This window comes from Apteryx mantelli, chromosome Z (genome assembly GCF_036417845.1).
Source record: "Apteryx mantelli isolate bAptMan1 chromosome Z, bAptMan1.hap1, whole genome shotgun sequence".
Taxonomy (NCBI): domain Eukaryota; kingdom Metazoa; phylum Chordata; class Aves; order Apterygiformes; family Apterygidae; genus Apteryx; species Apteryx mantelli.
The window spans coordinates 42271608-42283955 of NC_090020.1; the positions used below are offsets into that span (position 1 = coordinate 42271608).

General features: G+C 37.9%; 1 protein-coding gene across 14 annotated transcripts in view; it reads left to right on the forward strand.

The window, feature by feature from the left end:
- Positions 1-12348, forward strand: part of DTWD2 (DTW domain containing 2) — a 263172-nt gene that overhangs the window by 26123 nt on the left and 224701 nt on the right. For all 14 annotated transcript variants that reach the window (XR_010886923.1, XR_010886926.1, XR_010886924.1 and 11 more), the window contains exons 2-3: positions 3190-3280; positions 8326-8420. Coding sequence is in view for 7 of the 14 variants with exons in the window: in XM_067315902.1 (XP_067172003.1) it covers positions 3190-3280; positions 8326-8420 (186 nt within the window). In the remaining 7 variants the exon portion in view is untranslated. The remainder of the gene's footprint in view (positions 1-3189; positions 3281-8325; positions 8421-12348) is intronic.

The window sequence follows — 12348 nt, forward strand, 5'->3', positions numbered from 1 at the left end:
GACATAGGGTTTCTAGTTTAAACTTATTGCAAAGCAACCTGTCACACTGGTGGGAGTAAAAATAATTCTGTGCTAAAAAACAGGTGAGAACCTATTGGATAGCTTTGAGCTATAATGAAATTGCATATAAGTAGATAATACTGCAGAAATCATCCCTTTCAAATCCTTCCCCCCCACCCTCAAGTTTGCCATTAATATTCCAAATACTACAATTCCTGCCTGTGACTATATCCTTACTTTGCAAAAGGTTTGACTAGTGAAAGCTTCGTCCCTTCTGGAGTCTGCAGATCACTGCCATTTCCAGAAACAGAAGGCTTATGTTTATCAAAGTTCTCTGCTGCCCCTACTCCTCTGTACCATCAGCTGCATGCGGAGGGCAAGAGTGCACCAGAAACTTGAAACAAAAGAAAAATACAAAAGGCCTTTTCTGCCTAGGTGGCCTTTTGCAGAGTATAGGCAGCTTTTGTGGTGATGGAACAGAACTTCCCTTGTTCTGAAGTGTTTTCTACCCAGCTCTTGCAGGCTGATAATGCAGATTTCATGTAGGGGTAAAATTTTAAGTATGTGGTTGTGTTTTCCTCTTTTCTTTTTTCTTCCTCTCTGCCAGAGCGCAATAACCATTAGGTACCAAAATGAAAGTACAGAAGTAAGTCCTTGTGCCCCCAGGATGGGGCTGTAAAAATACCTATTCAACATAATTAGATACTTAATTAGGTGCTTAAAGTTAAGTGATGTATATACATATGTAAGTAATTATATTGAAAAGTGCTCTATTTGTAATGGGTTGTGCTCTGCTCCCTACAAATCAAATTATAGGTAGGGCTGATTCTGTAACTACTTGAAAATGCTTGCTTTCTGGGTAATTTCCTTTATTTTTATAAGGTTAACAAAGCTCAGAAAAACTACCTGTGAAAAATATAAACCAGTGTGGAAAATACAAAAAGCATATACAAAAGGGAGATTGAAAATAAGTAAATTATATCTAGCCAACATTGTTATAGTAAACACCCTGAAGTCAGAAATCACTGGAAGCTGTTTCTGTATGGTTATAAAAGCTAGTGAACAATGCAGCTCTTTGAATTGAAGTCACCAGCTAACTGTTTTGAAATAGTTTTATGTAGTAGATTCTCATGCCTTAATCTCTCTCCAGGAGAAAATGCCATCATGGCGAATGTCAACAACTTATCTTATTAATGAGAGTAACTATGTAGTAATGGGGAGAAACCAAGGAATCGTGCTTAATCTAAAATTGAGTTGTTGGTAAATATGATGATCAAAAAGGTGAGCTTTTATTTAACTCTCAAGGCAGAGGTAGCAGCCTCTGGGAGTATTTGCTGTTTCCAGGTTGTTAACAAACTGATTTCAGAAACTTCTGTTGAAGTCAGTTACATGTAAAGAGAAATTTTTTGGAAGAAAGACAGTGGTACAGCTGGAGAACTTCAGAAGTATAGGCTGATCAGGTGCAGAAATGAGGTTGGTATCAGTGAGTCCTCAGTAAAGGTCCCCAGAACACCCCACCGACTCCTGAAATTGAGTGCTTAAATTTAGGCTGAAAGCCTGTGCATTAATACGACAGGATATTCCAAAGTTATGCAGAATATCAACAAGGAAATGACAATACTAGAAGTGCAAATTTAAAAAAAAAGGTAAGTCACTTGAACATTTTATCAGAAATGTGTATTTGAATAACCTTCATCTTAAATTAGTTCAGTTACTTGGCCTTGAACCTTTTAGTCTAGATCTTTGATTTTTAGTGTTCTTCTTCCAGTACTTATTTTGACCAGTACTAGTTCTTTCCCCTACTCCCTGGCCTCTCCAATTTGGATTTAGGCTGTTAGGTAACTTTAACTGGACTCTCTAGAGAAGGGGACTAATCTCAAAACAAACCTCTGTCTCAGTAGATAAGGCTAGAAGTAGTGGACTTAATTTAACACAACCTGTCAACTGTTAGTTATCTACTGTCTTTCTGCAGTGCTGCCATTTACTGGTAAGAAGTAATGCTTGCTTTGAGGATGCTCTAGGAAATAGTTATCCTGGTGTGGGTTTCTGTAACATCACGTAGTGCCACTGGTGGTGTGCGCTCTTGTGGGCAAGCAGCTGCAGGGTCAGATGGCCTGGCCACAGGCTTCATTTGGGCCTATCTCAAAAATTAGCCTCAGTAAATTGCATTTACTGCAGTGATTACTTGCCTTGCATGTGTTCAGTCTGTACAGACTGTCAGTAAAGATTACAAGAAAGCTGTTGGTAAAGTTGTACTCAGTTTCTAGGATTCTGCTGAAAAAACTTTTTTAAACCCAGAGAACTTTGCAGGCAGGGTGTGATTTTTACATGGTGAACATTGGTGATAGCATCAGTGTTAAGGAAATGCATCATTTTTTGCAGTTACTGATTAAAATATGCTAGTAGTTATAGTGATTTCTGTGTGTGTATGTATTATGCCTGTATGTGTATATGTACATATAGGTGTAACAGCTTCAGTTTCTCTTTGTGGGACATTGAGCTTAATTCTTTGCTTCCCCTTATTCTTGATCTTCCAGCCTTTGTCATTTGCCAAACTATTTTTTTAAATATCGTTCTTCCACTAGTTATTTTAACAAGTGTGTGGTGCACTAAAGACTTGTAGACTTAAAACAGAAATTCCTAAAATGGCTTTTTTGTTTAATAACTACAACTATGCTGATACATAATGTGGGACTGTAAACAAGAAGCATTAAAACAAACTTGCTCATAAATATAGCATGTCTGGGGCTTCCTGTGTGTATTTCTATAAAGTATTGTTTCTATTGTTTTATGTTGTTGAAACACTAAATTGGTGTGAAATGCAGTAACAGATTTCTCTGGATATGGCTACTAATAGGTTGTTTCTCTTGAAGAGAGTAAAAGGGTTTTTAGAGTGCTTTAATCCCTAACCACACTGCAGAAGGTATTCAAATGCTGTTCTCAAAACTCTTCTTTGAATAAAGAAAAGGCTTTTAAATTTTGAAGACTCTGAATTTTTTTTGTTTTTAGAATAAAAAATGTTTTCTATTTTTCCATTTTTAGAAACACAAGCCATCTTGCAAACAAAATTACATTAGCTGGTTTAGTATGCTGTGTTGTAAGGGGAAAGTTATTAGTGTGGCTCTGTATCTGTAATATATTCTATCTGTCATTACTCTTATTTTCCTTCCCCTCCCCTATGTCATGTAGCCGTCCTCAGAAGGTGTGCTTGTGTCCATTCCTGCCAGTACATCCACTAAAAGTCTCCACCTGCTTGTATATAATTCAGCATCCAGCAGAGGTGAGTAAGGCTATGGCAATTGTCAGAGTTCACCTAGAACCTTTGTCAGTTCATCTGAATTACTGAATTTATTTTTCTAATTTAGCCACTGTTGTTTTTCTTAGCTTTTTATCTTCTGGACTCATGCCTTAATTCTGCAACCTCCATACATGCAAGACATCTTTTCTTATCTGAATAGTCCTGTTTAAATCTTGAGTCTTGATATGGTGTGGCACAGGCTTCAAGTTGGTCCAGGGAGGAGCATATTTTAATTACAGTAGCTCTCCTTGCTAGTGTTGTGTTAAATACTTGAACTAAGGAATTCTTCTTAGTGGTGACTCTAAATATTTAGACAGCAGACTATAGCTGAAGTTCAGAATGGTATGTTTTGTGAGTATTTTATTAGAGGAGCACATTTGTGAACGACAAAAGCAGCAGCTGTCTTTGCATTGTCTCCTGCTAAGCATATTTTGGCTTTTCACAGAATCTAGGTGAAGTGTGTCCTATATTGGACTTAATGTACCTACTGCATCTTTTTGTTTTCTTTCCTGTTTAATGCTTTTGAAGATTTCATGGACTCTCATTTTTTTAATTTAACTAATAGCAGAGTTTTTATTAATGCTTTTCTTGCCTCCTAACAATCAAGTATGATGGTGGATTACAAGGATTTTAGGAGCTGGACTGCAGTTACAAAGTTGGAGAGTTGCTGGGCCCACAGGTAAGGATGTGGCGTTTGGAAACCTGTGTTCTCCTAGTCAAGCTGTTTACTTATCCATCATTATGCAGTAGGTCAGCGGACAGTGTCAGTCCTTGCTTGAGAGAGCTTTAGCAGCATGTAAATGACCAAACTAGAAAAAGTGTCTGGAGAAATAAACAGAGGCCACGAAGTATTCAGTTCCTAAGCAGCAAAGCAGTGATTTGTAATTGGCTTTCCTAGGTGCTGCTATAATAAAAGTAATGTTTTGTATTATTGATTATTTCAAAAGTATGTAAGTATATGTCTAAAGTATTTGCTGGATAAGAGGTTTAAAAATGTGCCAAAGAACCTAGATCTGGGAATTGAAATGGTTTGCATTTCCTAATCATGGTGCAAGGTATTAGAAAATATGCAGAATCTCCTTAGAACTTGTTCTCTATTTCTGTATATTTGTGAAAGGCTATGTGCAGCCTTTATTAAGGTAGCGCAACAGCTGTCTATTACGCTATTACGCTGTCTATTATGCTGTCATCATCATTTCTTGCTTTGCTCTAAGCACACTAGTTGTTTATTTGCTGGTGGCTAAGCCCTTTTGGCTAACACTTCAAGAACTTGAATTCATTCCTAAACCGTAAAACAGATAATACTTTTGTTTCCTAGAAGGCCTAAGGGCTTGTGATGGCATCCTTTCACGACAGGGCTGCACCTGCTAGTTTTCTAAGTAATACTTGACACAAATGTCAGTGAAGACAGATTGTTTTAATACAAAGATTATTAACATCAAATCTTTGAGGAAATACATAGGTCTTCCAAGATGTGTAGCACTTCTTGTTAGGCTGAAATTTTGGTGAACATTACATTAGATACAGGTTGGGCTCTGCAACCTCAGAAAGGTGCCTTGCTCCTTCTCACCATTCTTTGTGGTTGCCTATTAAAAACTGAGCACTTCATTATTATTATAGCTGTTTTCTCTCAATACCTTCTTCTCATATCTCTTTCTTATTCCTCTTCAGGGACCTCCTTGTGACCTTTTCTGAAAAGGATTTACAAATTTAAATATCAGATGGAAGGGAATAAAGAGGATGGGGCTAGACTCTTCTCAGGGATGCCCAGTGACAGGACAGGAGGGCATAAATTGAAACACAGGAAATGGAAACTTGGCTTACCAGAGATAAATCCAATTAACCTGTGGCAAGCTTACATGATCTTTGAACATGTTTGTCTTAGATGATCGCAGATGATGCTTTTGACTCCAGAATGGCAGAAATGTACCTTCCAAAGGACAGGTTCCTTTTGCTACAGCTGCTAGTACTTGATATTGTCACGCTGTCATGCTATGAAGGTTCGATAGCAACGACTGAGACAGTAATATAATAATAATAAAAAAGATGTTTATTTCCTCACACAAGTTCTTGGATTAGTAACATCCATTAAAATAATGCGATTACTAATTTAGGAAGGATAACCTGAAACCGTCGATTACTGCGTTATTAATTGGAAGGACTGCTTATCCCTACTTGAAAGCTTTCTTGTTCACTCTCCTAGTGAGAGGGCTCTCAACCTCGAGGAGTTACCTTAACCCAGCGTCCCAGGAAAAGGGGAGGGGGGGGATACTCACGGTCCAGCCGGAGAGGATGGTCAGGTCACGTTCCCGTCCCTGCTCAAACTCTCCTGGCTCCCAAGTCTCTTTTTATACGGCTGGGGCTCTGGGCAAACACTGCTTTTGCTGACTTTTAGCAAGTTTCGCAGTCACAGGACTGTCTGTTTGTCTGCTTGGGGGGACCCTGCTAGCGAGGCAAGACCACAACACCTCCGTATTGCTTCTTCCCTCCCTGGGGGGTCCGTGCAGTTTCCAGGTGGCAGACTTCACTTCTGCAGTCTTGTTAATGCTGCCATTCCGCAGCCTTGCGCATATCAGTCCTTGCGCATATCGGTTGGTAGACGACTTTAGTCCTGTTAAGTCCTCTGTTCAGCAGCTTTGTGCACGTCGGCTCTTGTGCTATCAGTTCTTCTGCATATCAATTGACAAACTTCAGTCCTGTTAACTCTTCACTCGCCCGTCAGATATATACTCAATCTTGAAGGCAGGTAATCCGTCTGATTTTAATAACAAGCTCTGATCCTTCATTCTGCCATTTCATTACAGATACTTTTGAAACAGACTGTGGGATGTATGTCATTATAGTAACCAGATAGCAAATGCTTTCCCACTGCATGTCAGTGCTGACTGTCATCTTCCATGTGCTTCGTTAACTTACTCGTTTTGGAAGTCTGCAGTGCAGTGATGTGAAGTAATCCACTAACCTTGGCTAAATGATACTATTAAGACTAATGCTACCCAGACAAGATGGTTGCTTAGGAATTTGGGAGCAACATTTCCTGTGCTCTTCAATTAATATGGCTGCCAGGTAGACTTGTGCTGGTGTTAAGTATTGTGAAAGAGAGGAATCATTGTACAGCAGCAGGAATTCTACCATTCGCTTTCCATCCTTGCATAATAGGTCCTTACACTGATTACAGTTTTCTTAAACTTATGAAGCAATTCAAAGAGAATTCGGCATTGCATGTCAAAAGGTAAATATTTATTTTCTGAATAGTGTTGGTGCACCATTGTTCATAGTGTGAGTAATTTAAAAACTAAGCAGGTACAAACCTGGTAGATGCTACAGAAGTAGTGGGAAGGTGGAGGAGTAATTTGCTGTGGCTTGCAATCACTACTTTTTCTTCTCTGCATGTGTATATGTTGCATGTTTCCTCTTTTTTCTTCTCTTATGCTTAACTGTCATGACCTTCTGCCAGGACTGTGGCATAGGCAGGTGTGCTAGCCCCTGTACACGTTTGTTTTACCTTTTGCCTGTTGCCATCCTTGGACGGATCTCTAGAAAAATGTAGGCTGTTCTGTGCTTCTCAAGACCTAATTGATAGCTATGGCTCAAGACAGAACCCTTAAAGCATGGTGGACATTATCTGTTTAGGTTTATTCAGTTTCTCTGCCTTCTCTTTCCAGAACTGTAAGATTTTCATTGTTAAACATCTGAAGAAAACTTAATTGTATGTATTTAATCAACTTATATATTGATCTGATGCTACCTGTTAATTTTGACTTGCTCAGTATAATACTCTATATATTTCTTACTGAACAGGAAGGATCAAATATAAGGCAAATATTTCTTTTAATTGTCTTAAATTCATGGAAAAAATCATTTCAGTGTAGAAAGGATGGGAGAAATATGCCTACTAATTTTAATAAATATTTTTAGTAGTTAAAGCTGTCCTGGTCATTGTAGATGGATTATGCTGTGCTAGCCAAAAGCACTGTTAATTTCCAGAAAAGGGGGAAAAAAAACCCAAAGTCAGTCCTCCAACCCTAATTCTGTGTATAGTACTTCAAATAGTGAATAAGAAAAGCACTGCAAATCACTGCTAGAACACTGAGGAAAAACAAGAGCAACCGCCCAGTTTCACACCAGTAAATGCAAAATAGCTGATATAATAACAAATAGGTTAAATAGCAAATTAAAAAAAACTTCTAATTTTTTAATTAAGAAAAGTCTAAACATGAAATGTATTTGAATGTGTAGTTTGTCTTAGTTATTTCAGCTTTTGTTCTTGATTCCTTCAGCTTTGGATTCTGTTTTTTATCTTCTAAACATACTTGTTAGGTTCATTTGGAAAATTTCAACTTTTCCTATTGGTAGGAGAATGTATTTGGTAGAAATGTAATTCTGAAGTAATGATATGGCATTGAAAGGAACAGTTGAATGACTTTCACTTGATTGATGATAGTTCTTTTGTTTTTAGCTAGTCAGACAAAAATGATTTTCTTTCAGCTCATTTATTGCCACTCTTTACATTCTTATGAAGAAGGAGGTCTTCTGACTAGTGAATTAGTGTTATTTGATCATGATGAAATAAATACAAATAATTCTGTACCATCAGTACCAATGTCTTTACTTTTAGCACCTGTTTCCAAAAGTCAGGCTCTCATCTATACTGGCAGAGGAGTTGCTTTATATTGGAAAATGAAGCTAGCTCCTCAACCTATTATGTTAATGTGAATGCTGTTTTCTTGCCGAGCTTTAATGTTGTTCTGTTTAAATTTGTACTTCTGATATGGGTAACCTAGCTGAATTACCTTATGCTGATGGTCATAGGTTAGGACAAGACTAGATTTAATACTGTTGGTCACAACAATATGATTTGATTACATCAGAATCAGGTGTTCTTTCTTGCAGATTTTTTTTTCCTGTTAGCTGATATGACTTTTTTGTGGGTGTAGTCAAAAACTTAAAAGTGAATGGAAACTTTTAAGAATTTATAGATGCATCCTTGATTTTTATTCAGAAGTAACTTTTCTTTTTTTTTTTAGGAAAGTCGAGTGTTAAGGACAGTACCTCTGCTAGTGGCTTGTCTCCCTCCGGACAAATGTAAAGTGTTGATTGGCCGACGTTTTAGTGAAGACAGGTGAGCAGGACTGCTGATATTTTTTTTTCTGGTTCTCTGTATATTACTGAGATGTTTCTTCCAGTTTCTTTATTAACAGCAATCAGTGTTCTTGGCTTTTACTTCAATGGCACATGTTCACTTTTAGTATAAGCTTCTGACTTCCAGTAAACATAAACTTGGTATAGTAGTCTGAAACACTTGATAGGTTTTCTTCTAATTTGCAGCTTCCACTGTCTTGATTTTTAGCAAGCTGCTGTTATAAACTGTCTTTCATAATGGGCTGTTTTCCTCCCTTATTTTTACTCTTCCACAGTATGCTACAGTGTCATCTGTGTTTCAGGTAGGAGGAATGGCCAGTTCCTTTTTTGCTAACCAGTTAATGACAAGGCAGCCAGTTTGCTGCGTCACTCTTAAGCTGTGGTGCTCTTGAAAGTTCAGGTGGTTACTCTGCAACTCTTCATAAAGCTTTCTGTAATTGTTTTCTTACCTGGTGCTAGGCTTTTCTCAGTTTTGCATGGTTCTTGCTGTATTTACTTTGTTTGGCAGACCACCTGGTACTACTGAAATACAAGTAGTAGCTCGTACTTGAGTGTCAGAGATGAAAAATTCTTCAAGAATATATTTTTGTCCAATCCTTTCTTCTTGAAAACTGATTATAAGGGATCATGGAGCTCTCAGATTTGTCACTTCTCTGAGACTTAGGACAATATTGGTCTCAGAAATGTCTTTATCTTCTTTTGAAGCACGTCTTAGAAACCAGTTCCTGGTACAAAAGCCGGTTAAAATTACATAAGTTGTCAATGAAAGTAACCAAAAATCATGAATATGGCTGAAGCAAATTTTAAACTTGAGTTTAATCTTTGGAGAAAACTTTTTGTAGAGTTCACTGAATAGAAATGTTGAAAGGTGACTCAGAATGCTGCTCCCGCCCCACTGCATATAGTAACTAGAGCACATTAGAACTACATTGCTTTTCTATTGGTCTTTTATGGTAATAACTGTAATAATTATCTTAAGTTCCAGACTACAAGGAAACTGTATTCTCTTCCTATTAAAGCTGAAAATGAAATACCTTTTCATACTGACATGTACTGAGTGGAACACTATAAATGCAGTCTGCTTTTGGTAAATCTCTTTAGAAGTTTTTCTTAGAATTGATAAATACAGTCTTTAAAGCTCCTTCAAGTTTCACCACAAGGACATTGCCCTAACATAGAGGATCCTGTCTAGGTCAAAACCTGTTGTGGACCATCTCAACTCCAAAATAACTGCAATAGTTTCAGAATTACCTAGTTCCTATGAGTTAAGTGTTTTCTGCTATAAAACATACTGGAAATGGTAGATTATCAACATATTACAAATGGACTTGAAAGATGAAGGTTTTTCTCAGGTTAACGTGAATTTTTGGTGATCTGACTTACCCTGATGTAGGGCTAAAAGTAATTAGGTGATAATCAGGGCTCTACTTTATCTGTAATATGCCTGCTTTCTGTTGTGCACAAGTGAGATTGCAGAAGTCAGCAATGCGTAGTCATTGAAATCATTCCCACATGGAAGGAAGGGAAATGAGAAAAGCAGAAATCTATTTTGTGCTTTGCAACCTGTGATTTTTTTACATCAGTGTATTAGGTATATATGCCTCTTGTCAGGGTTTTAATCCATATGCCTTACTTTCAACCAGTAATCAGTGCTTGAATATGTGGCTACAGGATCATATCAATGTTATTTTGGACTTCTATGGCCTATCCTGATAGGATATTAAACCAGGTAAATGTATTCAGAGAGCTCAAGTTAATGACCTGAAATGACTTAAGATGGACTGTTCCTTCTCTTTTGTGGCATGTGCTAGGAATATGTATCCGCGGATAGGGGTAGAAGCACCCCAGAATTTACTGTGAATTGGGAAGGCTGTAGTGATTCCTGCCTTGCTGTTAGGGTGAAAGTCTCTGCTAATGGAGCTCTTAAAGGCTCACAGCAAGGAGCTGAATCACTGCAATTTCCTGCCGGTGTACTATACAAAACAGGCCCTGATTGTTGGTGGTTGGGATCTGCCCCCCACAACAGCCATGCTGTTTGCAAGCAGTTTGGTAGTTGCTACACAAGCATCTTAATCAAGCTTGCAGCATGTAGTGGGAGGACTTCTGTTACTTTAAGGAAAAAAGTTATTAAAGGGTGCTTTCTGATACACTGTATAAGCATTATTGTTATGAAGCATATTAAGACCTTACTTTTGCTTCTTTTCAAGATCAGTGTGATCTTATTTGTCTTTTGCAGCTTTCACCAAATGTGTGTGCAGAAGGGGGTGAATATAAACAAGTATAACTAAATCTATGCCTGCACTTGCATGTGGACAGTGCTTGCAGATGGGATAATTTGGTGCATGTGTTTCACAGCCCCCAATATTTATTTAGAAACCCTACTGCACAGTCAGACTGGCCCATAAAAGAGCAATACCCTTGGTTGCTCGTACATCTGTAAATTGTGAGAGTAGAGTAACAGTGGGCATACCTGTTAACACAGGATCCAGCAGCCCTTTGCAACAGCTCTGAAAACTTGAACTCTTCCAGCTAGGCTTTGGGGACACAAGTAACTTTCATTATGGTTTTGGGTGAAGATTAAGCTATTAGCCAGCTCTGAAGTCTCCATCACTACAGCTCTAGCAGCGGATACCAACCAGCAAACCGATCAGCTTTCGGGAGTGAGCAAACATACTGCCTGAGGGAGGTGGCTCTTCCAGGCTTAGTGTGCCCTTCTCTTCAAGGAGAAAGTGAGTTTGTCACTCGAGTATATGTAGTTTATCTTCCTCAAGTTGACCTAGCTCTAAAATTGTTTGTAATCAGCATCTGAAACTAGTGACGGATTTCATTTAAACCTCCCCATTGAATTGGGTGCTATAGGTAAATGGGGATCATTAAAGCCTAAAATTTAGGCTTCTGATGTTTATGACAATAAAATTGAAAACTAGACAGGAGTTTTTGTTCTTGGTGGTTTTTGTTTTTTGAGTTCTTGTGTTCAGGTGAAAGAATAAATATCAAGCTCAGCTTCTTAATATTTTCTCTACCCAATTCTGCCTTCTTTGCCCAGCTTTTCTTGTGGTTGATAATTGATACACAAATTAATTGGACTTTACTTTATTGGTGATATTGCGGAAAAGCTAAGGAACCAACTTAAAGTTCTTCTAGAAGAACACGCTGCTAATCAAAGCTTTTTGGAGTTGATATCTTCAACATAATATTGAAACAGGAATGGAAAAGATGAGGAAGTGAGATGTTAACATTAACTTTTGTTCTTTCTCCAGTCTTGTCTAGTCTTCCTGCAATCTGGCATTTTAATTTTCCTGAAAGTATGTAATCAAATATACTGTCATGTTAGTACCGAAGTTTGCTGACTTAACTGATCAGATGGCATTACTGACTTGAAAGACCAGTTTGGTTGACTAGCTGTAGTTTATGGTTTTTGCTCTTGGGGTTTTTTGAAGTACTCAAGCTTTAACTTCTGAATTACATCATTTTGGTGTTAACTACATTATTGATAGATATTGGTGTTCATTCTTTTATATAGTAAAATGAGTAAGCAGCTTGGTAGCTGCTACACAAGCATTTTAATCAACCTTGCAGCATGTAGTGGGAGGACTTCTGTAACAGTCTGGCAGAAGTCTTTAACAGTATTACTGTAAAAATAGCACTCTTGTGAGTAGTTAAGATTTACTGTTCGCTTCTGTTTTTTATAGATATGCAGTGAACCCAGTTTCCTAATAGCTTAGAGGGGGAGGGGGTGGCATCACTGTGAGGTGAGAGATTCAAGTTTACATGTGTAAAAATATTTACCACTTTGTGCATCTGACTTACCTTATTGGTATAGATGTTGAGCCTGTTATATATAGCATCTTGTAAATGTTTTGGACATGTACTAGGACAATGTAAACCAGCAAAGGGCTCAAATCAGT